The 27800-nt window shown below is 39.1% G+C and overlaps 2 protein-coding genes and 1 non-coding gene across 4 annotated transcripts in view; 1 reads left to right on the forward strand and 2 right to left on the reverse strand.

Annotated features, from left to right (window-relative positions):
- Positions 1 to 3867, reverse strand: part of LOC131938455 (protein unc-93 homolog A) — a gene marked incomplete at its 3' end in the record, with an annotated part of 75660 nt that extends 71793 nt beyond the window's left edge. Inside the window, exon 1 of the mRNA XM_059296487.1 lies at positions 3666 to 3867. The remainder of the gene's footprint in view (positions 1 to 3665) is intronic.
- A 1377-nt stretch (positions 3868 to 5244) lies between these two features.
- On the forward strand, positions 5245 to 5382 carry LOC131938463 (U8 small nucleolar RNA). Its single transcript, XR_009386301.1, has one exon. It is a non-coding gene; the product is annotated as a U8 small nucleolar RNA (small nucleolar RNA).
- A 3713-nt stretch (positions 5383 to 9095) lies between these two features.
- On the reverse strand, positions 9096 to 26296 carry LOC131938453 (uncharacterized). 2 transcript variants are annotated; one of them, XM_059296485.1, is made up of 12 exons: positions 26161 to 26296; positions 20260 to 20449; positions 20052 to 20184; positions 19769 to 19903; positions 17721 to 17906; positions 16878 to 17041; positions 16413 to 16489; positions 14473 to 14639; positions 13678 to 13777; positions 12835 to 13026; positions 11911 to 12103; positions 9096 to 9569 (listed from the first exon to the last, which is right to left on the reverse strand). In XM_059296485.1, the coding sequence occupies exons 1-12, from the start codon at positions 26169 to 26171 to the stop codon at positions 9330 to 9332; spliced, it is 1788 nt and encodes a 595-aa protein (XP_059152468.1). In that variant the 5' UTR covers positions 26172 to 26296; the 3' UTR covers positions 9096 to 9329. The 2 variants fall into 2 exon arrangements, with proteins under 2 accessions (XP_059152468.1, XP_059152467.1); XM_059296484.1 differs by having other exon boundaries at positions 26155 to 26296.
- Positions 26297 to 27800: the final 1504 nt, after the last annotated feature.

The raw sequence follows: 27800 nt of genomic DNA on the forward strand, positions 1-27800 counted from the left end.
GGTCCAATGAAAATGACGGGTATCGAGTGTCAACAACTGGGTACTCGGAACAGTTGTTCTGTTCTCTAGCCAACGCTCAGGGGCGTCTGTGTGTCTAGTTTTTCGCGCGTTTTGGGACCGAGTGGTTACTGTTTTGTTGTGAGACTCATTGGGAGATATGTTGCTGACGTAATAAAGCTGGTAAGTCTCGAGCTATCTCAATTAAAAATTCGAAATCTCGTTAGCCAGGGAGATGTATGAATTTTCGAACTAAATTGTTTAGCTGTGAACATGGTCCCATTGATAACACAAACTATGGTGGCTCAGAGGCGTAGCGAGGGGGGGGGGGGTGCGGACCGACCATTTAGGGGGGTGACACCAAGGCAAAAAATAGTAAAAGTATATAGAGAAAAATTTGAGGAGGGGGTGCAAATCGAAAGTTTGAGGGGGGGGGGGGGGCAAATAAAAAATTGCAAGTTTGTCCCCGAGGTGGGGAGGGGGGTGACACCATTAAGTGCCGCACCGGACCGGGTGACACCCGACCTCGCTACGCCACTCTGGTGGTTATGAGTTTCTTGATTTTAAAATACAAAGAGCACCCAAAATGCACCAATTATAAACATTTTACTAATAATAGAGTTAAAGTAAGTAGGACTACCGTTAGGCCAAGGCTATAAACAATATTATATTCATATTTTAACTACGTTTGAGACTTGTTACGGATTCCATAATTAATAACTAACTGTATGCTTCTTTAAAAAAAAAATAAAAGTGTAACGTAGGCTACATTAACTTTACTTTTAAAAGAAATAATGAGTAAAAAGTTCAATGTTAACATGAATTCTAGGTGTAGGCGTCTGTGTGTGTGTGTGTGGGGGGGGGGGGGGGTAGAGTCGCTTAAATGCACCTTCTAATTAATTATGACATGTCCTCAATGATAGTGGTATGAAAACTCTAAATAAAAAGGCGGTGTTTCATAATGACTAGATTAATTTGATTGAGTGAGTGGTTTCCCTTAAGAGCCCCAAGCAGAGCCTCAACCGCAGAACGATGAAACCTAAACCTATCCTTAACACTGAGTCAAACACCTGAACCTTAATCGACACTCAAACCAAAATCTGTAAGAATTCATTTGTATGATTATAGATTCCGGTCAGTGGCGTAGCTAGGATTTTTGGGCCCCTATGCGAAAAGTGTTAGGTTAGTGGACTCCTCAGAGGCGTAGCGACCCTTCCCGGCGACCGGGGACAAACTTTCGATATGCACCCCCCCCCCCTCAGACTTTCGATTTGCACCCCCCCCCCTCAAACTTTCGAAAAAGGACCCCTATTTGCCTTGGCCCCCTATGTAATCTCGACTAATTTTATGGTTAGAAATTAGGGTTAGGCATATGGTAGGACCAGGGTTGGGGTTAGTGACAGGGTTAGCATTGACATTAGCCAGCCATGTGTGCATTTAGTTAACTACCAGTAACCTAACACCCCTTTTTAAAAGAAGATTCCATTATCGGACACCGGTATAAACATTCTTCGCTTACGTTTCTGGACTGTGGCTATTACATACAATTAATTATTAAAAATAATAATTTTAAACTGCTCTTTAATATGAAGGAAATAAATTTTATGGTTTAAATTTATCAAAGAAACCTTTTACAGTAGTCCGCGGTAATCTTAGCCACGAAGAAATTGATGAAAAAAAAATCAATCTTAACGAAAATGACGCGTAACGTAAGAAAATTTTTGATTAACTATGATTTAATAAGAACCACCTTTATTCCTGTAAATATTTATTTATAATTTTTAACGTAAGTTTGACCAAATTAAGGCTAGTTTGATAAACTATAAATTACATTACCATGTAATGACAAGAAAAACATTTAAAAAATTAAGTAATGTCAAAGAAAAATACATCTATTTGGTACCAAAAAAAATGATAGAGAAAACATCCAAATTTAAAGTAAACTCTCCTTTCACAGTCTAGCTCGTTTGATAGCCTTTACGTCAGACACTGTACCTTTGTTTATATCAGAACATCTTAGAAGCATTACACATTTCAAGCAACGTTTTTAATCAATGCTTTAGATTCGCGACGAGATAATCGCCTTTTGGCAAATTTTAACCTTAAAAACAAAATCCAAAACAGCCTACTGAATGTTGTTAAAAAGTAATAAAAGGTATTTTAGGTAAATAATTATTGCAGTAAATTACGTCATATTTAATACAATTAAACAAAGAACGTATTTCAATTAGTGTTACATTTAATGACTTAAAATGCTATACTCACACTTTTTAATGCTATCGAACCATGTAGCCTGCAGTAGTTGTGGCTACCGAACCACGTACCACAACATTGATAAAAGTGTCTGCATGCTAATCATTTATCAACAAGCTAAATTATCCAGTCAGCAGACTTCATCCCCGCAATGCCTTGCTCATCAAAACTATAACAGTCAACACATAAACAGTTATCCTCCACCCCCCCCCCTCCAACCTTTTATAAAAACTCGATGAAAACAACTCACTAAAAATTGGGTGACTCACTTCATGAAGCAACTCACAACAACGGCGTAAGATTACGATCATTCACAACACACATTGCTACATTAGCCTCGTTCTGAATACAGTCGTGTAGTTAAAAGTTGCTAGACTTTGTTAGGTGTCAGTGTGCATTCCAACCCTTTACTTATACAAGTCTTCAGGATAAAATTATATACTAGGCTTAGGAAAGTACGGTAAGGAAATTATCTGTCTCAGGTAGTTCAAGAAATGCAGCTCCATGTATTAGACCGATTGATTCTACTCACAATTTATTGCTGCGCCCTATGTCAGCCCAACTTTGTCGGCGCCCTATGTTAACCCAACTAATACGTCACCAGTGTTTCTTTTAGACTTTTTCTTCGGGAGGAGAAAGGGGGGGGGGGTGGCTTGGAATTTTCGGGGGGGGGGGGATAGGCGGAAACGGGTAAAATATATATTTTCCATTTAAAATTCTATTTTGTTCGGAGGAGAGGGTGGGGGTGGTGGCGGTGGTAGACGTGCTTCGGTTGTGGGGGGGGGGGGGTTGACCCCCTTAAAGTGCATTACGGTGCACTGTGACGACCCTAAAAATTACGATGCCCCATGTTAGCCCAAATAATACGGTACCCTATTGAGACGCCCAAATAATACGGCACCCTTTTAAGTCGCCCAAATAATACGGCACCCTATTGAGACGCACAAATAATATAGCACAGTACCATATTGAGAAGCCCTATGTCAGCCCAAAAAATACGGCGCCCTATTGATGCGGCCAATATTAGCTCAAATAATACGAACAAATAGTACAGCGCCCTGTACCTTCCCGACACATAAGCCCCATGTAGCAAAGTGCCTCTATTTTTGTACCCTCGGAGATTATATTCCGACCCGAATCCCGTGACTATATCACATGATTGATGTATCATGTGACAAGCCGACTACCGGATCAATGAAGAGAAAGTTAAAAAATACCTTTACACCTTGACCCTCACCCGCTGATTAAGACATCATTAATGTCAGTTATCCCCCTTCTTTCGTCTAGTGTTTTGATAGTACTCACACTGAAACCGTTTTTACAAGCTAAAAATACATTTTCGCACCTCACAACCACTCACACTTCTCTCCCACGCGAGCACGGCCAAGTGTAAACAACAGCCACCTCTCGCTTACCTGGTTGTCGGATAATCCATTAATCCAGGTGAATTAAAAACCGTTATCCTAATACTGAAAGGGAAATCACTCTTGTCAAGATTTAAAAAAATAATAAATTTATTAATTTTAAAAAAATGATTTGATATTTATATCAAGTGTGGATTTATCCATCGTGTGGATGAGGGTACGTGTATCCACGAGTCAAACTGATCCAGCAACTCGCGGTGTAAACAAACAGTGCCAGACACACAGCAGACTTGAGCCGACTAGCAGACCGCGGCATACGTTTTACGACGGCGCGGTGCCAGCGGCAGGCGAGGGCGGGGGGAGCCGCTCGCGGGGCGCCGGGTGCCAGACACCAGAGGTCGCTGCTTGATCGGTATCGCCCACCGACTTGATCGGTATCGCCCACCGACTTGATCGGTATCGCCCACCGACTTGATGGGTATCGCCCACCAACACGTGGAGTGCTCGTGCATTGATGAAGACAGCATGCTTATACTTGGCGTACTTGGGGGAAAAAAATCTTTAGGGTGCAATTAACTTAGGTAATTAAATAGGCTTAATTGGGCTGATTTAATTTAAGGTGTGTTGGTTTTTGAAAATGTTACCTGAAAGGTAGTTTACAAAAGCAAGCGAGGTCTTCGGGTGTTTCTTTTAAAACGTCATTCACTTGCTTTATAAAAAGTAAAGAACTCTTTAGACCTAGTGATCAATTGGGCAGATGAAGTAGAGTTCATATGTTTCTTGACTGACCTCGGCAATGAAGGGAAGGCGTGGTCAGCATTTTGCACAGCCGCCTTTACTTTCTCTAACTTGAGTTATGTACCCATCAGAGATGAGTAGTTAGCAGCCTAGCGCTCTACCGCACAGGCCACATCGTCCCATTGCTATAGGACTCAGCAATCTTTAGAAGAAGCCGATCTATCAATTTAAGACGTTAATCAGTTACTACACGACGTCCATCTAATGTTATAAGACGACGATTAATAATTATAAAAAAGTAGATCTACGATTTTAAGTTTATATAAAATAAATCGTTTAAAAATGTCAATAAATGGTTATCAGAACTTTAGCAATTAGTACAATATGTTAATTAAATGTTAATAAATGTGTGCTTTTTATTGTAGTGCGTGTTTTCTAAAATTAAGTGTTAATAAATCGAACAGTTGTGCCAATAGGGTAGATAAAGTGGTAGACCTAGACCAGAATCTAATTTCAGTCAGGTCATCGAGCCCAGGATCCGAACTCGCGACTTTCGGGTTAGCAATCGGGCCGTCTACCGCTAGACCACTTTTCATATTGCTGCACTCCACAACACTATTATTCAAGGCGCATAACTCTTTTAGCAAGGGAGACTATATAATGTTTTGATTTATTTAAAACTAAATTGCTAAATAATAAATAAAAAAACAGATTTGTTGCTAAATCCCTGCTTTAAAACAATTAATTATTGTATATTCAAGCAAATTCACTAATTATTAAATTAATATATATTTTATAAATAAAATATCTCAATTTATTTAAAAATGTGTACACCTTAGTTTTATATCACATTAAGTTCATACTGTAGCTTATGTCTGTTCAACACATTTGTCTATCAGTTAGGGATAATTCTGATCTGTAAGGTTCAGTTTACGGGCCTACAGTTTAGAAAAGTGATGATAGCGGTTGATGACCCATGTGAGTTAAATCCGCGGAAATCAGGAGTAACGACCCTGATTTCTAATCTGACCCTCTGATAGACCTTACCACAAACCAAAACAATTATTAGCTTAAAATTAATGAATCCTCTGACTGAATAAGTCACGCTTTGTTAAAAAAAAAGAGGCGACGAAAAGCTATGCAAAAAACAAACAAGGGAATGTATTTGCAATCAATCTTTTAAAAAATTTAGCGAAGAATAACTGAGCGTTATAATATTTTTTTCCACGAAATATGACTGAATGAAAATGTATTAATAAAATTTGTTCGTATTTTTCTGTTTACGTTGTTTTTGAGTAAGCATTTTTCCGTACCGCGTTTTACCTTGAAACTATTAGATAATAGCAGAATCAAACAGTACATGACGTTAAACACCTAGGGAATGGGGGGAAGGCTCTGTGCGCTATGTACGGGCAGGGTCGGAGTAGGGATGAACTTCAACAACAATTATGAAGTAGCACATATTTTGCTATTTTGTGTGTGTGTGTGTTCGTGTGCTGGCTCCTTACTACGACTGAGGGGCAGGGGACTAATAATCGCCACACACAGTTATTGTGATAGGCAGCACGTAATCTTCATTGTAAACCGGTCTTCAACCCCAGAGCAGGCGTCGACACCAAACACTTAATTTGTAAGTAATAAATAAAACACACTTATAAATTACAATTGTTGCCTAGAAAGCTATCACTATCATCAATTTCTTACCATTATGACGTATGACATCTGACTATAAGGAATCAACTCTTTGTTTCTTTATAAGGTTTCGCCCATAGATCGTACCTTTTTAGATTTTGATATTATTTCTCTTAACATAAACGCCTGCATCGTAGAAACTAGACTACGTCAAATAAAATTTGTGTATGTGGGTTAGTCACTGTTTTAGCCTGGGTTAGTCACTGTTTTAGCCTGGGTTAGTCACTGTTTTATCCTGGGTTAGTCTGTTTTATTATCTGGTTTAGCCTCCATTAATCACTCGTCGTCCACTATTTGTCTGGTAAATTTTGAGGTAAATCTGCAAGGGATTGATTCTAACTCAATTATCATCTATCTAGAGCAACTCTAGAACTTCTGCTAGAGCCCCTCGCTAGAACCCCTCACAAAACCTGGAACTCTTCAAAACCCCTTTCGGGAATAACTGTCTAACTCTTTAGACCTATCTTCAGCCCACCCCCCCCCCCCCACCCCATCTAAAAACACAACAAAAAAAACCGCTTTCTAAAACCCTCCATAACCTTCTCAAGAAACACTAGAATCCGTCTCTAAAACCCCAATGAGAGCCCCTTTCACGAACCCCACAATCCTGCTTACCGTACTCCACACATAGGTCAATCCCCACTTGCCTGTATTGACCGAATATTTCCGGTCAAAACTCTCCAGGTCGATTACTTTTAATAATCCATCGATTAATCTGGATTGATTTTTTTTTTGTGTTGCCTCATGGAGTCGATCTTCTCCCTTGGTCCTTTCCATTCACGGTTCAGCGAATCCGGCATTAACGCTCGATTCTGGCTCTGTGAGCCGCAGTTCACGGTTGATTTGTTACGGGTAAATAAAATCCCGAGTTACGGTACCTGGTGAACTCGGTAGTTATCGTCCCTTGTTGGAGAGTTGTAGATTTTTTTTTTGAAGTTCTTACGTCCCTTCTGGTCAGATGGTCAGAGGCGTAGGGACGGGGGGGGGGGGGGGGGGGGAGGTACATATGTCCCCGGGCGCCAACCCTATTGGCGCCAAAATAAGCTCATTTTAGCTGCTATTTTGAATTATAAATATATATATATATATATATATATATATATATATATATATATATATATATATATATATAGGGGAGGGGGCGCCAAATTGAAAGTTTGTCCCCGGGCGCCGGGAGGGGTAATTACGCCTCTGGGGTGGGTGGGTGAGAGAGAGAGAGGGGTGGTGGTTGTAAGGATCTTGTCTGACCTGAAAAGTGGTCGATGCCAAGTGGCCCTTAAGCCTAGTACTGCCGTTTGAAATTTAACAATATATTATTAAATAAAAACGCTTTACACTTTAAAAAGCACATTTTGTTGACGTACAAGAGTATTTGGATCTCTATGCATTTAAGAATAGACATAAACACATCTATATTGTTTCTTTTAGACATTTTCCTTCTGGGGGGGGGGGGGGGAGGGTGGGAAGGGAGTCATTTGAAACTTTCAAACTATCGGGGAGGGGGCACACTTAAAAGATGTAGATGGTGGATTGTGTGTTGATGGTGGATTGGTTGTGGATTTGTTGTGAATTTGTTGTGGATTTGTTGTGGATGGTGGATTGTGTGTGAATGGTGGATTGTGTGTAGATGGTGGATTGGTTGTGGATTTGTTGTAGATTGTTTGTGGATGGTGGATTGGGTGTGGATGGTAGGACACAGGTTAAAGTATTTATATTTTCTATTTAAATATTTTAAAACGTTTTTTCTCTATTTCATTAGGGGTTGGGGTGTTTGACGTGCTCCACCCCCTCATCGCATTGATGCCCGAAAGAAACTCTGCACATCTCTAGTGCAGTGTTTCTTCCAGACTTTTTTCTCCGGGGAGCACTTGAAATTTTCGAGGGGGGGGGGGGGGTAAACTTTCTTCGGCGGGGGGGGGGGGGCGGACACTGTTAAAAGTATATATTTTCTATATAAATTATATAAATTTCATTCCGTTCGGGGGGGGGGGGGGGGTACCCCCCCCCTCCCCCCCCCCCCCCCCCCCCCCCGAAGAGATACCTGGAAGAAACTCTGCTCTAGTGGTGTACATATCAAAATCATGAAATACTCAGTGAGTTGAATTCAACAGCAATTTATTTACCATAACGTGAATAAATACAACAATTTAAAGGGAATTAACTGCAAAGATTACTGATCAACTATATTTATGCAGTAGCCTCCCTTATCTGTGTTTTGTGTTGTTATAAAATGTACAAGGCTATAATGAAATACTTATTTTAAAAATATCACAACTTGGAAATACAGTCATCCGTGTATAGACGATAGGGAAGATGTAGAGAGTGGATTGTGTGTGGATGGTGGATTGTGTTTGGATGGTGGATTGTGTGTGGATGGTGGATTGTGTGTGGATGGTGGATTATTTGTATAGAGTGGCTTGTGTGTGGATGGTGGATTGTGTGTGGATGGTGGATTAAGTGTGGATGGTGGATTGTGTTTGGATGGTGGATTGTGAGTGGATGGTGGATTATGTGTATAGAGTGGCTTGTGTGTGGATGGTGGATTGTGTGTGGATGGTGGATTAAGTGTCGATGGTGGATTGTGTTTGGATGGTGGATTGTGTGTGGATGGTGGATTGTGAGTGGATGGTGGATTATGTGAATAGAGTGGCTTGTGTGAGGTTGGTGGATTGTGTGTGGATTGTGGATTATGTGTGGATGGTGGATTGTGTGTGGATGGTAGATTGTGTGGATGGTGGATTGAGTTTGGATGGGGAATTGTGTGTGGATGGTGGATTGTGTGAGGATGGTGGATTGTGTGTGGATGGTGGATTGTGTGTGGATGGTGGATTGTGTGTGGATGGGGGATTGTGTGTGGATGGGGGATTGTGTGTGGATGGTGGATTATGTGTTGTTGGTGAATTGTGTGAGGATGGTGGATTGTGTGTGGATGGGGAATTGTGTGTGGATGGTGGATTGTGTGAGGATGGTGGATTGTGTGTGGATGGTGGATTGTGTGTGGATGGTGGATTGTGTGTGGATTGTGAATTATGTATAGATGGTGGAGTCTGTCTAAATGAATAATTTATATAGATTGGATTTTGACGTGGTGGAGATGGATGTACAAGGTGAAGCTAGTATTAACACAATGGACCCTATGTACAAACTGGAATCAATCTTGTGCCAAGCTATCACAAAGTGCAGCAAAAAATTCATACCAATAAGGAGCACAAATAGTGCTGAAAGTGCAGGTAAAAGAGCATATGATTACATGTGTTTTGAAGTCAATAAACGACACGACAGTTTTCAGTTTACTCTTAGCAGGAGTACCAGAGCTGGCACCAAGATGACTGTCAGACCTCCGGCACTGACGGGATGAGCGGTGTCCACACCACCCTCACTGGTGGGTGTGGTGGTCAAGGTGGCCAGAGAGACTGGGGTCGAGGTGTTGGCCACTGAGTGGGTGGCCAGATAGACTTTGACTGAGCATGAGGCCATCAGGGCCATGATGTCGCGACCACTTTCGCTCTTGATGAGCATGTTTCTCTGAAAAGTAAAAAATCGATTACTTTCAGGTAAACAGTGTCTATTATAAGGTAAACAGTGTTTATTGTAAGGTAAACAATGCTTATTGAAAGGTAAACAATGTTTATTGAAAGGTAAACAGTGTTTATTGTAAGGTAAACAATGTTTATTGAAGGGTTTAGATTGCCATAAATGTCTACTAATGTTTTATCATGAAGAGAAGTTAATAGAAAACTGAGTACTGATATACTAACGGGGTTTTAAACACCTGAGTAACTAGAGGAATATTGTTGATGTAGCGGAGACAGCCATTATTCTGTATAATGTGTATTAAAGCGTCTAACAAATATATTTCTTTTGTAAAAAAAATCCTTTCAGACAATGCAGCCCTAGAGGCAGATAACGTAGAGTTCATCTGTTTCTCTAGTATTGGCATATGAAGGGTTAGTGTGGTTAGCACTATGCCCAGCCGCCTTTGTTTTCCCCGTCGGGTACCCATCAGAGCTGAGCGAACTCTGGCGCTAACCTGCAATGGTACGCTCTACCTCCCCATCTCGCCATCCGGTACCTTTGAACATGGGTGTGGCTTATTTAATAGCAATAGTTATTTACTCGTAAAATGTTCATATGTATATATATATATATATATATATATATATATATATATATATATATAATATATATATATATATATATATATATATATATATATATATATATATATATATATATATATATTTTTATATTTATATAAAGCAATGTATGTTGTGTGTGTGTGTGTCAGTTAGTGTCTATGTCATTTATGCATTACTAATACTCTCATCACGTCGCCGTGAAACTTTGGGAAGTTGTTGAGAATATTTCTGGTGAGCTTTCTGCGGAAAAAAATTCAAATTCGCAGAGGTTGCGCCCCAGGAGGGCGCGATTTGTTCTCTCTCTCTCTCTCTCTCTCTCTCTCTCTCTCTCTCTCTCTCTCTCTCTCTTTATATATATATATATATATATATATATATATATATATATATATATATATATATATATATATATATATATATATATATAAAGTCGATTGCGGTTTTACACCGTTCATCCGATCGCCATCGAGTAAAACACTCCATGGGAGGTTTCTGTAAAAAAAATAATTAATTTCGCAAGTGCGGCCAAACGGGAGGGTGCGATATATTAAAAAAATGAAAGTCAGATTCGATTCGACACCGTTTATCCAAGTTCCATAAAACTTTAGGGAGTTGATGAATACTCCCGAGAAGGTTTCTGGAGGGAAGGGGGGGGGGGGGGGTGGCGGAATTAAATTTTGCACGGGTGTTCCCCGGCAGGATGCGATTTGGCGCCCTCGTCATTCTCATGAGCGCTATGGCGACTACGTTCGGTCTAAACAGTGTGATAGACAATGGATAAGATGGGGTGTTACAGTCGCTCACTAAATTGAATCAGGCGAGTCCGCCAGCACCCTGGTAGGTTGCGATTCGGCAGCAAACTAAAATTTCAGTTTCGCCCCCTAAAGGCTGACATGAACCGCTGAGGGCCCTGTAATACATTTTATTTTATTATCAGAAAAATTAACCAAGGTTAGATTGTTAACTGGGATGTTTCTTGTTGTCCGTAAAAAAACCAAACAGTTTAGTCACTTTGCGAATGATGCAATTAGCATGTATTTTTAGAATATCCAATCAGAAATTGAAATTGAGCATCTAATAATAGAACATTAGTAACGTTAACATATTGCATCAGTCACAATGATGTTTAAAACACGTGAAATATTTTTTTACGTGTTAAGAAAAAAATCCTGTTCATTTGTGTCACTTTAGCGAATGACACAATCTGCATCTATGTTAACAGGATACTATTTGGCACTCTGGGTTATCCCTCTGGGCACGAGTACGGCTTTGTTAGTTTTATGTAGCCAGGGGCCGTACTCGGCGCCTCTGCGGTAGTGTAATTGGGGGCTCCCGAGAGCGCCCCTCTACATCCTTGATAACTGGGTTGTGACCGAAGTGTGTTCTACCTCATTATTTTGCTAAATAATTAACGTACTTTCAAGGTTTTCATGCGGTAGTGTAGGTAAACCCGTGTCCCGATAATTATGATCCAAGCGCATGCATTGTTTACATTTAAATAACTCAGTTTTAGAAAACAGGGTCACGCGTCTAAGAACAAGGATGTGTAACGCATTGATGTAACCCTTCTTTTATATTTCGTCAGACTTTCTTCTATCCCCACGCCAACGCGCGGGGACGGCCACGCTAGTATATATAAATTCCATTACTACTCAGGTTTGAATTCACACATTGTACCTGCGGTTAACTACCTTTATTTTGTTTATACAACGTGTGTGGCTATCTACCTTTATAAATTCAAAGTTATCTCCCTGTAGACAAGCATTCTTCTGTGTCGCCTGCACGATGAACTGGACACACTCCTGTAGGCAGGGCGTGAACGGCTTGCAGTTGACCACCAGGTCCTGGTACAGCTGCTCGTAAAAGTTGCCCTCCCAGTATCGACATTCTCGTTCTACCCACTGGTTGTTGTCACATAAACTAAAAATAATATTTCGATGGTTTGAAACTAGACTAAATTTTCCTGCGGGGAAGGGGGGGGGGGGGGTGGTAAGGAGTTGGACACGGTTAAAAGAATTCTCTTCTGGGAGACGCTAGAAAACAAGCTGTAAGCTGCCTTGCAGTCCCCTTCTTTCTTCACTAGGCATAAATCAATCTCCCACACCCCACATGGTCTGGTGAGCTGTGGTTCACGCTAAATGTTTACAATCATAGAACCGGGTTTAGTGACTTCTATTAGGGGCAGATAATTTAGTTTGAAACTATTTTAAACTTAGGGGAGGTAATTAAGAGGAGGCTGCTTTCACGGGGGGCGGGGGGGGGGGGGGGTAGGGTAAGGGTTGGGGGGTAGGGTAGGGGTTGGGGGAGGGTAGGGTAGGGGTTGGGGGAAATGAGGGGGGGGGGGGTTATCGTCCTTAACGACAAACTTATAGTATTTTAAAGCAAATATTTTCAGTGGCAGAATTGGTACTGTCGAATTCACAAATTATGAATTACTGAAAAGTAGAAAATAAAACAACTAAATAGCGGCGTATGATACGCCGCGGGTAGGCTCGTATTATATATTATCGGTATGCTTTCGTTCGTGTGTCGTCCCCTCCCCCCGAAGGGACGCCTGAAAGAAACACTGAATACAAAATTGTAAACAACATGTGACAGTAAATGACTTATCCTCCTGCAGCACTAAGTATTAGACCGGAAGTGACCTCTACCTGAAATCAGGGCCTTCAGTGAGACAAAACTTATTCGTCACGTTCTTTTTAGGGTAGTAACTGAGAAAGCCGAAGCACATCTCGTCAGAGGTTGCATCCCCTTGTAAAACTGAGTGGTCTAACTTGGCCGTGGTGTAGGTGCAGGTGGTCACGATTTCGTCCCCTGGCAGGAGAATGACGGGGTTGTCGGTGCTAGGGGAGATGATAATTACTTTGATACTAGTGCTCATAAAATGTAGGAATTATAACGTGTGATTGTAACGTGTGATGATTATCAATTGCGAGTTATAACGTGTAGCGAATATAAGGTGTGGTGATTATAAGGTGGGATCATTATAATGTGGGATGATTATAACGAGGGGTGATTATATTATATTAGATTATAACAACTAATACATTTTGTTAATACAATGTAATTAGTTCTTCAGAAATATTCTAATGAAAAATTCGGATGTTTATGAGATATTAAAAAAAAATCAAATAATTTTTGTTATTAAGCTGTTAAAAAAACAAACATCATCCTCGCAAGGTTAAAGTAACTAAATCAAAACATCGTTGTATCTCACTGACACTCCCCTTCCACCGCCTCCCCCCATTCCAGACTTGTATATGGTTGTTGCTAGGTAATGAAAGTAGTGATCTATTACCTAGCCTTGAAACCAACCATAGCATAAACTTTTTAAATAAAAATTACCACAAAAGGCAAGTCTCTATGTAAAAGTATTTTGAGTACGGCTACCCAAGTTTAAAACAAATCACCTACCCTCTCCCTTAAAAGAATGAAAGGGAATTCGAAATTTTCCTTGCACGTTATGTCACATGAAACATACAATAGGTACTCACTACTGGAAGACTTGGGGACTATCGTAACTGTACACCGGGTCATTGGTTAGAAACAGCAAGGGTGAGTTGTTCCTAAACACCTGTATATTCATCTGGACACCTGTTTAAAAAAACATAATTGTACTGTTTAGTCAAAAATTATTTGTACTATTGGTTTAGACGTACCACTTAAGCCATACTGGGTTTTTCCAGTCTGGTGTGTTAACGAGAGAGCACATCTGCGCTTTTTTTTTCGCTTGCGCATTTTTCAGATGCGCAGTGTATTATTTTGCGCATTTTCTGTCTGTCAATACTTTTGGTGCGTGCATTTTTTGTTGCATTTTTGTTTAGTTTTACTAATTGTGATTTTAATGGGATGTTTTAAGCGAGTTTTCTCTGTGCTTGTTTTGTGACTAACACACGAAAAACATCTTTTAACATGCTCTTCTTTGATGTGTATACAGTAAAATACGCTGTATAGTGTACTGTAAAACCAGAAATTCTGACAAATACTATGTACAATGCTCGAAACGAAAATGTGAATTAGTAGGGTTATTTTAAAAAATGTGTTTTAACAAAGTAGACAAATAATTAAAATAAAATAGAAATAATTTACTTTACCCATAGCCCACCATAGCCTTTGTTCAACCAAGAACAAGCCACAAGGCAGCAGTTGTTTGAATTTTGGGTTGTCTCCCCTAAAATAGTTGCTGTCACCAGCTGTCGAGCTCATCTGCCCGAGGGTTCGAACTCGGGTCTTTTCGGCTTAGCAAACATGAGCTTTGACAACTCGACCACGCTGACCCCTAAACTTACCAGCGTAATGCATGTGGTTCCAGGCCGTAGTCACGTGAATCGGTCCCGCGAACGACTTGCTGGTGCAGCCCTTCGTGCACGTGCTTTTCACGCTCACAGACGCCTGTCTAGGGGGCAGCACGAAGCTGTCGGAGCCGGTCACCATGATGCCTGCGTCATAGGTTCTCCTGAAACACGTTGGAGGGGGGGGGGGGAGGGGAGAGGGGGGGGGGAGGGTGTCAGACACATTTATGACACGACAGCTGCTGTCGAACATGGGGCATTTAACTCGTTAAAAGGGCATCAAACCTTTGGGGCTCGCGAAGGGAAATTTAATTTATTTTAAAATAAAATTTTGTACAGTTTTATTACAACATTATTGATTATACTTTCTACAGGCTTTTATTTAACTCACTTCCTCTGTCTGTCGTCAGTCTGTCTAGATCGAAACGCCCGAGCGAAATAGCAGGCACTTCTAACTGACAGACACGATTCGTAGTGGGTAAAGACGTGAAGACAATGCAACATGACGTTAAATTTGACTTAATTGGTTGCATGATTAATTTTTTATGAATTAATTAAAACTTTGTCGAAATTAGTAGGCTGTCTCATCAAACTATTCTGCGCTATTAGACACGCGTCATCACGTTCAATAGGGCGTCACAACGTTCGACAGGTGCGCAATGGTTTTTAGTCGTGTAACTTTATTTTTAAAAAAATGTAAATACTAAATTTTTTTCATAAAAAACGTTTTAATAACAAGCTTTTATGTAATAATGCACTAAAAAGGAGAAAATAAATTATCAACTACTATTTAAATAACTACAAAGAAAAGCGTGGATTTTGAGCGATTTCCGATAACCGGAAGTGGAATAAAAAAAGCCTATAACTTGAGTACTATTTCAGATAGATAAATGAAATTTCGCACGTAAGTAAAAGATCTAATTCTTTGCATTCTGTTAAATTTTGAGTAATTTCAGTTGACCGGAAGTAGTAATTTTCGCTATTTCTGATTTCTCAAAAAACGCATGTGAATTTATAAAGTTCTAATAATATTCCGCACGATTATGCACATTTTATTTGGCGTTCACTTGGTGTGCAATCGTTTTTTCTACGAGATTTTATTCTACTTTAAAAAGTTTAAGTATTTAAAATGGATTAAAAATCATGTCTATTTCCCGAGTTGCCATCCCCTGTTGTTTCATATAAGAATATTCGAGAAAGTTTAGAGGAGATCACTCCCGGTTTATTAGTGAATTATTACATAAAAGCTTGTTATTAAAACGTTTTTTTATGAGATTTTTGTTTGTTTAACACTTTTGTAATATTTGAGTGTATTTTGGGATTCAATAAAAGTTTAAAAAAAAAAAACGATTCGGCTGAGCTCTGTGTAAAGTTTGTTTGAGTCTTGCTTGCAACAAATATTTGACCAAAAAATATGTTAAGCTACTTTCTGTTTAGAATGTTTTTAAAAACAATCTATGCACAGGTAAAATCCAGGTGAAAGGAAGTTTTTAAAAATCTGAACTCGATCTAACCAATTAAGCCATTAAAACATTACAAACCCAGTGCTAAACAGAACAGCCTGAAAACATATTTTGTAAATGTTTTCAACTCCAAACGCTTAACCCTTATTTAAAACACCGAACCCTACCACACATCATCTGAACCCTCGACCAAATCGACCCCAAAAGTGTATCTTTATTGTAAATCTCACTTCCGTATATCACAAACCTTGTCAGAACCTCTCATCTCCGTACGTCACAAACCCTGACAGATCCCCTCACTCCTGTACGTCACTAACCCAAACAGAACCCCTCTCTTGGTACGTCACTAACCCTGACAGAACCCCACACTTCGTTACGTCACTAACGCTGACTGAACCCCTCACTACGGTACGTCACAAACCCTGACAGAACCCCTCACCTATGCACTTCTCTAACCCTGACAGAACCCCTCACCTGTTGGGTGTGTAGAATAGCCTCAGCCCCGAGTTGTCCGTCCAATTGGAGATTTTGTCCGGGTTGTTCCAGTGGACCTGACAGAAGTGGCAAACAATTTTTTTAACGCCGTTAATCAAGGTCAAGGTCAGGGGTCACATTTAAAAAGTGATGGACTGTTGGCCAGTTGACAATCAGAAGGACGGCAATATTCAAAACAGACACCTGACGTTCATTAAACAGACAACTGGACATACTGCAGTTATTTAGACAGATAATTAACCAGAAGAGAATCTCACACAACAACTAATGACGCATACAACGGTTATAAATAATGTGCGGAAAGATGATGGATCGTGAATGTAACAAAACAAAACAGTGTGACATTTAACTGCATTTTACACTCTGTGAGGTTACTTAAAGTGATGAAAATCAAAATACGTGTTTAAAATGAAGCTATTTACATCTTATCTACGAAAACCCCACCTGTAAGGCGATCCTCTTGTACCCGTTGACCCCTATCCTGACCCCTGCATCGGGGTGGCTGCAATCCCCGGACAGACCCACCGTCCACACGCTGAGAAAATCCTGGCACTTAGGGGAGGCTACCATGCCGCACTCGAATGACGAGTTGGTGGCTTCTGCTTCATCTGATGACGTCATAAAATATAATTACCTTTACATGTATGTATGTATTTATTTTTTCATTCTACATTCGATTACTTTTTACGTTTCTACACTGAATTTATTTATTTTTTACCTATAATTTCCTTTATATGTATGTATACCTGCAATTACCTTTGTAATAACAGTTATATTTCTAACTGCAATTACCGTTGCATTTCTACAATTGATTACCTTTACATTTTATACTTGTAATTACATTTACTTTTCTATCTCTTGATTTCTGTACTTTTATACCTATAGATGCTTGTTCATTTCTACTTGTAATTTTCTACCTGTCATTACCTGTACATTTCTGTCCGTGTTTACCTTTACATTTCTACCTGTAATTACCTGTACACTTCTACCTTTAATTACCTGAATATTTTTTACCGGTGATTGCCTGTACATTTCTACCTGTCATTACCTGCACAATTCTACCCGTGTTTACCTATAAATTACTACCTGTCATTACCTGTACATTTTTGTCTATGTTACTTGTACATTTTTACCTGTGATTACCTGTACATTTCTGTCTGTATTTACCTGTACATTTTTACCTGTAATTACCTGTACATTTCTACCTGTGATTACCTGTACATTTTACCTGCCGTTACCTGTACATTTCTACCTGTGATTACTTGTAAAATTTCTACCTGTGCTTACCTCTGCATCCAAACAACACCATGTGGTGTAGCACATAATCGTTGTCAATCACCGGCTCTACGGCGATCATGTGATAATCCCAAGGTGTGATCAAGCTGTCCAGGTCGAAGATCTGGCACATGTAGGTGGTCTCTTTCTGCGGGACTTGAGAGTCGCTGAGCAGGTGAACGGTGAGGTTCTGCACACCTAGGTGATACAAGCAAGTCTCGTGATACAAACCGTATTATGCGTGCACAGTTTCTACCGTTAGTTTGAATGGTCTACAAATGCGACCAGTGTTTCTTTCAGACTTTTTTTATCCCCGGAGAGGGAGGGGTGGGGGTACTTGAACATTTTCGGGGGCAGGGGTGGAATTTTCAGGGAGTGGGCGGAAACTGGAAAATGTATATAATTATATTTCGTTGAATGGGACGATAGACGTGCTTTGGGGTGTGTGTGGGGGGGGGGGGGGGGGGGGGAGGGCGGAGCCCCCTATCCCCAAGTAGAGTTGCCTGAAAGAAACTCTAAATGCGACTTTTGTCATGATTGAGATCAGGTGCATAGATTAGGGGTGTGGCTACGACAGTATCTAGTATCAATGCGCGGTAACTAAGTGTAGATAAAGCTTAAATCCGATTAAAATTACGATTCTTAATAAAAATCCGTTTTCAGAGTAATTTGTCGTTTCCGATTCAATTTGAGGTTAAGGTTGTGGCTTTGGTTTGGTTTAGAGAAAATAAACAGCACTATCAACCTAGCGCCCGTTATATCCTTCCTCAACGGGCCATTTTTCTCGTATATATATATATATATATATATATATATATATATATATATATATATATATATATATATATATATATATATATATATATATATATATATATATATATATAGAGAGAGAGAGAGAGAGAGAGAGAGAGAGAGAGAGAGAGAGAGAGTATTTATATTAATTATTTTTTGGGCCCTAATGTTTCCATTACAGGGAGATAATATTGCTATCATTGAAATCAATAAAAGATTGCTCAAAGGGGATGTAGTATTAAAGTGCTTAAAGGACAGACAATAATAGATTGCTCACAGGGGATGTACTGATAAATATCTCACAGGGGAGATAATAATAGATTGCCGTTTTTTTCCCTAGAAAAAGGATATCAGAGGTTCCCTATTCTTTGTTTTAAAACCGATACCTTACTCCATCGTTACAGGTTGCCTCCACCACTTGGTTCCCTCCCCTAATTAACAATTTATTTAGTTCAGGTAAGTTAACGAATGACTCATCAGTTTTGTTCTGGAAAACAAACATTCTTAAACGTTGTACGCCAAGTGTTTGTAGCCCACTCCTCCCCCTTTCGCCATACGTCATCACAAAAGCCTAAACGCACACTTTGAAAAATATCTGAGATATTTTGAAAAATAAGATTTTAAAAAGTTGTTTCCTCGGGATTGGGCGTTAGCCAGTTAAATTAACTTGTTTGATTGGACGTTATCCATTAATATTAATCTGTTTGATTGGGTTTTTTTTTGTTAGCATTTATCTTTTTTAAGAACAAATGTTGGCATAGGGATTTTCTAGATTATTGGATTTTAAAAAAAAGTAAAGAATACCTTTTAGACCGAGCGATCCCTTGGAGGTAAATAAAGTAGAGTTCATATGTTTCATGGCATATGAAGGGATAATGTAGTCAGCACTATGCCCAGCCAACTTTACTTTCCCTAACGTAAGCTAGGTACCCATCAGAGCTGGGTGAACTCGGGGACGTTCCATTTACTTGAACCCGGCATCGAACCCGATACTTTCGGCTAAGGAGTCTAGAGCTCTAGCACTAGGATTGAGCAGATGAATTAGTTTTGTAGCAAAGTAACGACAATGCAGAACAGTGAGAGGGGGGGGGACGACCAAAAACTAGAAATCAGGATGAGATCAAGCGTCCTACCACTAGACCACCATGTTCCAAAATTACATCGAGCACTATTTCTGAATGTATTACCAAACTGACCTGCATTTTTGACTTTAACTAAAAACAGCATCATCATCATCAACAACAACAACAACAACACAGCCAGACCTGGTTCCTCTTTGGCAGCACAAACAAACTCCTGGGCCTTACACTCCTCTCTCATCCAGTCCCCCTGGGTCTTGTACACCGGGTGGGTGACGGGCTTAGCCAGGCAGGACGGGGAGTCCCACGGGTCACAGATGCCTGGAGGAGATGTGTGGTTGGAGAGGATTTCTTAACGTCGTTTTGCATGATATGTAACTTGGAGGTAATTTTAAATAACAATGACAATATAAATTAAATCATATACAAGTAATGACATCCACGGTTTAGAGTCTGATAAATAACATACCAGGGTGTGATAATCCAGTGGTTCTTGTAGGAATAGAGTTCTCTTTCCATGTGCAGTTAGGATCACCCAACTCTTGACCATTGGTCATCCCATCACCGTCTGAATCTTTTCTACACAGCTCTTCTGTCCACACCTTAGAAAAAAGTTTTATTTTGTTGAAGTCTAAGGCCTACAATTTTTAAATCTAAGTTAAAGAAAAAAAACTTACATGTCCAGCGGCTTGAAAATCCAACCCGAATGAGTTTCGAACCCCGGTCCCCTCGTCCTGAATGTGACCCACCCCCTTCCACACGTGATTTGGCTTGCAAGGGTACGGGACGGAGTCTCCATTGGGAATTTTACTTCTGTAAGTTCTGTATGCGCATGCGCATTGCAGCACCGCGAGATACACAAGTGATCTGAAAATATTAACACGTTAATTGTACTTAGCCCTGTAGGTAAATAGAGTTAAAGTATTGCTTGCGAGAACTGCGATACTCAAGTGATCAAAAGACGATGAAAAATAAGCCGGGAGTGATCTCCCCTAAATTTTCTTGAATATTCTTATATAACACAACGTGGGATGGCACCTCCGGATATAGATATGATTTTAAATCCATTTTTAATTACTTAAACTTTTAAAAATAGAATAGAATCTCGTAGAAAACTGAATTGCGCACCAAGTGAACGCAAAACAAAATGTGTATAATAGTGCGGTATATTATTAGTACTTTATCAATTCACATGTATTTTTTGAGAAATTGGAAATACCAAAAATTACTACTTCCGGTCAACGAAAATTTTCCCAAATTTGATAGGAGGCAGAAATTTAGATCTTTTAATTATATGTGAATTTTCATTTATTTATCTGAAATAGTTATAGTCTTTTGAAACATTGAACGTAGAAAATGTTCCACTTCCGGTTATCAGAAATCGCTCAAAAGCAACTCTGATATAATACTTATATATGAAATTTCATCAACCTAACTGTAACGGTACTCAAGTTATCGTGTTTACAGACACACAGACATAAACACACATACGGACAAGATAGCAAAACTATCTTTTTCCAACTCAGGCAGGTGTAAATCGTCGAAATTTGTAAATAAATCTCGATTTGTTTTGCACAATTACAAGACTTTTTCTATACTTCGTATATACGAGAACGTAAAAAACCCACATTAAAGTGCGTGTATTTTTTTTTGTAGCGCAACAGATGACATCATTCTTGTTGGCACCGTCAAATGTGTCGTCACAATATCAGTGATTTAGCACAAAAGTTAACACTTAAAATGTAAAGTTTTTAATTTTATCCAAAAATGTATGTGTATTATTTGATCATAGTTATATTTTTATTTTTCAAAGTAAGGTAAAGATCAAAAGTTCAGAGAATAAAACAACAAACACTGAATAATTTCTCTTGATTTATTAATTGATTAGTTTTAAACACAAATTTAAAATATAAAACAAAATTATAGATTATAAATCAGGAACATAGAAAATGACATTTCTGTGTGCCATACACTTGTTTATTTTGGTATTATGTTTCAATAAAACTAAAGGCCTACCTGCATTTACGCTGAGTGAAACTTTACAGCCGTCTTAATCTATTAGAAACTTTCTTCTTTTCTTCACAAAAAGTTTAAATTAATTAAAGGATAGCTAACCACGCGTTTTGAGCATTAGTCATAAGATCTTTTAACCAAAAGCTTGCATTACCAATAAATCTTTAAGTTTACAACAGTCATATGAACTAGAACCCAAAATTTAGCTATATATGATTAATTCAAAGTTTATATCATATTTAAAACGACTTGATATTTAAGCGATGGCAAGTTTGAATTGAGAAGTTAGCCATTACGTTACGTTTTACTGCAACCCTATCACAAACAATCACCCCAATATATAAGACGTGTTCCCTAACCCTACCGTGTCTTTCAAAGATTCCAGACGCACCGTTTCGCATGGCTTATCCTGTCCAGGGGCGGAACTACAGTGCCGTCAGACCCCGCAATGCCAACAGCCTACCAACAGGCCAACAGCCTATCATAATCGATTTTTTAAAGTTTAACCCTTAAATGCATGACTTTTTAATAATGATTGAAAAAAATATTTTTATATTGTTTTGGTGGGTATATGAAGAGTATAGTCAAGTAAAAAAATATTTTTAGTTTAAACATGTTCTTTAATTAAAATCCGAAATGTTGTATGTCTGCAACATTATGTAGTAAGGTGATACTTTTTAAGACAGTTGTTGGTCTTGTTACAACAAAGATATATGTTGCACTTGTGGCAAACTGTTTGAGCTTGATGTGAATTTGCACCTGTCATTGCACTATTCCACGAGACTTAAGTGTCCACACAGGTCCAGGAGATCCAGGGTCCACACTTATCCAGGGTCCACATTGGTCCAGGAGATCCAGGGTCCACACTGGTCCAGGATATCTAGGGTCCACACTGGTCCAGGATATCTAGGGTCCACACTGGTCCAGGGTATCTATGGTCCACACTGGTCCAGGATATCTAGGGTCCACACTGGTCCAGGAGATCAAGGGTCCAAACTGGTCCAGGATATCTAGGGTCCACACTGGTCCAGGATATCTAGGGTCCACACTGGTCCAGGATATCTAGGGTCCACACTGGTCCAGGATATCTAGGGTCCACACTGGTCCAGGATATCTAGGGTCCACACTGGTCCAGGAGATCCAGGGTTCACACTGGTACAGGATATCTAGGGTCCACACTGGTCCAGGATATCTAGGGTCCACACTGGTCCAGGGTATCTAGGGTCCACACTGGTCCAGGAGATCCAGGGTTCACACTGGTACAGGATATCTAGGGTTCACACTGGTCCAGGATATCTAAAGTTTACACTGGTCCAGGATATCTAGGGTCCACACTGGTCCAGGATATCTAGGGTCCACACTGGTCCAGGATATCTAGGGTCCACACTGGTCCAGGATATCTAGGGTCCACACTGGTCCAGGAGATCCAGGGTTCACACTGGTACAGGATATCTAGGGTTCACACTGGTCCAGGATATCTAAAGTTTACACTGGTCCAGGATATCTAGGGTCCACACTGGTCCAGGATATCTAGGGTCCACACTGTTCCAGGATATCTAGGGTCCACACTGGTCCAGGATATCTAGGATCCACACTGGTCTAGGATATCTAGGGTCCACACTGGTCCAGGATATCTAGGGTCCACACTGGTCCAGGATATCTAGGGTCCACACTGGTCCAGGATATCTAGGGTCCACACTGGTCCAGGAGATCCAGGGTCCACACTGGTCCAGGATATCTAGGGTCCTCAGTGGTCCAGGATATCTAGGGTCCACACTGGTCCAGGAGATCCAGGGTCCACACTGGTCCAGGGTATCTATGGTCCACACTGGTCTTGTAGATCCAGGGTCCACACTGGTCCAGGAGATCCAGGGTCCACACTGGTCCAGGATATCTAGGGTCCTCAGTGGTCCAGGATATCTAGGGTCCACACTGGTCCAGGAGATCCAGGGTCCACACTGGTCCAGGGTATCTATGGTCCACACTGGTCTTGTAGATCCAGGGTCCACACTGGTCCAGGAGATCCAGTGTCCACACTGGTCCAGGAGATCCAGGAAGATACTCTGGATCACCAAGAGCATCTACTTCATATTATTCTTCACCTTGATTCACATTGATTTCTTAATGATTATGCTGAAACTAGAAGAAAAACAATGTACTATATAATCACCAATGCTGATGTATAAAGTAAAAAAATAGTGCAAAAGTAGGTCAATTTGCATAACGTTGCAGCACTGCAACCTAAGTTTTGTGAAGATTTTAAAATAAATTATGAATTTATTTTCAAAACAACACATACAATATGTAATACATACCTTAGGTTGTCAGAAACATATTTTTTGAAATTCCAAAACCAGTTTATTTGACTTTGATGAACTTTGAAACGCCAACCAAAAATGCTGATATAAAAAACCTTGTGATCATGCACAAATTTGAGATCGGCTTGGCGGTAAAACAAATCTAGGTCACTTAGACATGCGCAAGCTGTAGGTTAACATTGTAGCAGTCAAACAACGTGATGCACAGAACAAAACATGTTTAGGCTAATATTTTATGGGAATGTAACTGGTATGTTGCAGATTTGTACCGGTATGCATTTAAGGGTTAATTTTTCTTTTCATTTTTGACTTAATGGTTGTTTTGTAAAATGAATACTTTAGAATACTGTATATATATATATATATATATATATATATATATATATATATATATATATATATATATATATACACTTGCAGTAGCGTCACTAGGTCGCGTGTCGCCTCACCACTGTCCAATAATTTTGCATTTTCGATTTGGTGTCGCCCCTCTGCCCTATTCTTTCGTTCTTTTTTCAAATTCCTTTTTGAGGGCCCACATTCTTTCGTTTTTTTATCAGAATAAATTATTATTTGGAAGTTAAAATTGTAAAGTTTTTTTGTTTTGGCGTCACCCTCTAAATGGTGTCACCAGGTGTGGACCGCTCCCGTCTTTCCCCCCTTTCCCCCAAGACCCACCCCTGCTTTATAATGCTACGGCAATAAAATTTAGTTTCAAAGTATGGGTAGGCGTAACGTTATAAAAATATGAAATTGTGACCATGTCATTGTGTTAAATCCTGCCCATCTCCACAAACTATTATATATCTGGTGAGCTTAACTTGGTGTCGCCCCCATAACGCATATTATCATCATGAGCCTAACGTTTTTATAACTCTAATAAGCTATAAAATTGAGCTGGAAAGGTTGAATGTCACCCCCTTTGATGGTATCAACCGTTGTGTACCCACTCCCCTCACCAGCTGTGGCTGTGCATTATGTATAAAGTATGGCTGTACATTATGTATAAAGTATGGCTGTACATTATGTATACAGTATAACCGACGTTTTGTTTTGACTGTCTTCTAAAATGCTCATGTTAATTTTACCGTGTGGACTTCTCCGGCCCACCCCCCACTCCTTTCACGTGTCAAAAAAAAACCGATGACCTGATTGGGTCATTCTGTCGCCTGTTTATTTGTATGGAAGTCAGAACTAGAAGGGCTTTAAATAAAACTAATTCTTACACAGGATAACATATTGTAACATATTGTAAACATTAGGCCACTAGAAACACGTTAGTTATGTAGGTGTGTTGGTTAAGCTGGGTCTGAAGTACATAGAACACGGGGTCTTATTGAAGGGGTCCTATTGAAGGGGTCCTCTTTAGGGGTCCTATTGACATGTAGTATTGAATGGGGGGCCAATTAGCCGGGAAGCCGTATTAATTGGGGCCCTTTTAGCAGGAGTCGTAATGAAAGGAGCCGTTTTGTGGGGAGCCTTATAATTTAGCCCTTTTATCTTGAGCCTTAATGACGGGAGCCAATTTTTTTTTGGAGTTTAATTTGTCACTGGCCTATTTGACAGGGTCGGTATGACGTGGCATTTTTAGCTGGGCCATTTTGTCACGGATTGCTTTTTTTACGACGCAGTAAAATTAAACTTACAGGATCTTCCCTTCTAAAATGTATGACTTATCCTCTTCTTTTAACGACGACAAATTACATTTTGAAATCGAAGCGCAAAATCCAAAAAAAGGTGATTTAAAAAATATTATAAGGTGTTTTTTTAAATATTTATACACATATATATAAAGGGATAACATATCCTTTGAAAATGTAGCCCAAAGCTTAACTAAAACACATCAGCATTTACTTAAACCTAACTCTAACACACATCTAAACTCGCACGCAGATACACACGCACACACACACGCATACGCACGAACGCACACACACTCTCTCTCTCACACACTCACACACACACATACATACACACTTATATACAGACATAGTTATTTTACTTAAGGTAAACAAAAACAAACCTGAATTATATCAATAATAACAATCTTTGCTTGAACTTTTTTTTTTAAATTCCAACAAGCCTGACTAAAACACAAATATCTCGTTTAAAATCTAACTGAATCACAAACTAAATTGAATAGAAAAGAATTTGAAATACACTGAATCTTAAATTCAATAAAATTTAAATAAAAAAAAAACAACTACAATAATTTATAAACTAAATAATATTGAAAAATACACCCACGTTAGTAGCATGTTGCGATTCCTGAACGTTCAACAACAAATTAAATAATGCTTAAACCGAATCAAAACGTAACACTCCTTATGTAATAAAACTACGGAAACCCGTGAGGTCATTACATTTTTTTCTCTCCGGCTTAAAATAGATCAGTGACGAAGGAAGGGTTGCGCGCTGCTTATACATAAACGTAGCCCTTTGTTCAATGGCTGCACATAATACACTAGCGTTAATGTTTTGGAATGTATTTTTTTGTCAATCTCAGCATACACGCTACGTTATATGATTGCGATGCACTCTATCGAAAATAAGGGTGTTAGTTTGTTAGTAAAAAAATATCAGTTTGAGGATTTACATGCTAGGAACAGGATCATGGTTAAGAATCATGTAGAAATTAGCAATTATAATGCACTGAAAAGAAAATAAATTATACACTACTATTTAAAAAACTATAAAGATAAGCGTAGGTCTCTTACTAAATATTAGTAAAGGTATCCAATAGATACTAAAGTCACCACGCTTTTCTATATAGTTATTGTATAACTTATATTCTCCTTTTTAGTGCAATATTACATAAAAGCTTGTAATTAAAACGTTTTTTTAAAAGCTTTTATTTAACTTTCTTCCTCTCCCGTTAGTCTGTCGTCAGTCTAGATCGAAACGTCTGAGCGAAATTACGGGCACTCTAACTGACAGATTCGGTTCAGGGGCTGAACTACAGTGCCGCCAGAACCCGCAATGTGGGGAAGATGGGGGGGGGGGGGGCACGCCATTTAGGGGCTCACAGCCGACCTTAATACTTTTTTATAGATAAAAAAAATAATTTACTTGCATTTTTGACTTGATGGTTGCTTTGTAAAAAGATTACAGTAGCTGCGGTTGGATTATCTTTATTCTATAGACACCACCCCACGCTCTTGTTTATTATTTTTCCCTTTGTTTTTAAACAAATGACATTGTATAAAAAGGAAATGTATTTGAAATTAATAATATAAATTTAAAAAAATCCCATAAAAATAAACATAACACGAGACACCATTACTTATACAAAGCTTTCATGTTTTATATTCTTTTGACCGACTAGAGGTTGTACGGTCTTATAACAGTGATAAAATAAAACTGATTTTCACAAAACAGATTGATGCCTTTACACACATGACTTGATGTTGTAATGTGTTTTAATTGAAAAAAAAAACACATTCTTTTTCAAAACCCGAACAGGGCATTAATGAGTATCCTATGTATATATATATATATATATATATATATATATATATATATATATATATATATATATATATATATATATATATATATATATATATATATATATATATATATATATATATATATATATATATATATATATATATATATATATATAAATAGGCCTATATATAGGGGGGGGGCTAAACATTTTTTTTTGCGGGGTGGCCGTTTTTTTCTAGTTCCGCCACTGATTCGGTTCATGGTTGATACGTGGGTCAAGACATGAAGGCGGTGCAACATGAAATTAAATTTGACTTAATTGGTTGGCTGATTCAATTTTTATGAATTAATTAAAAATTTGACCAAATTAGTAGGCAGTCTTGCCCAACTATTCCGCACTATTATACACGCGTCATCACGCTCAGTAGGTGCGTAAT

Source organism: Physella acuta, unplaced genomic scaffold, assembly GCF_028476545.2.
Source record: "Physella acuta isolate Inbredline_101_S28 unplaced genomic scaffold, ASM2847654v3 ptg000244l, whole genome shotgun sequence".
Lineage (NCBI taxonomy): Eukaryota > Metazoa > Mollusca > Gastropoda > Physidae > Physella > Physella acuta.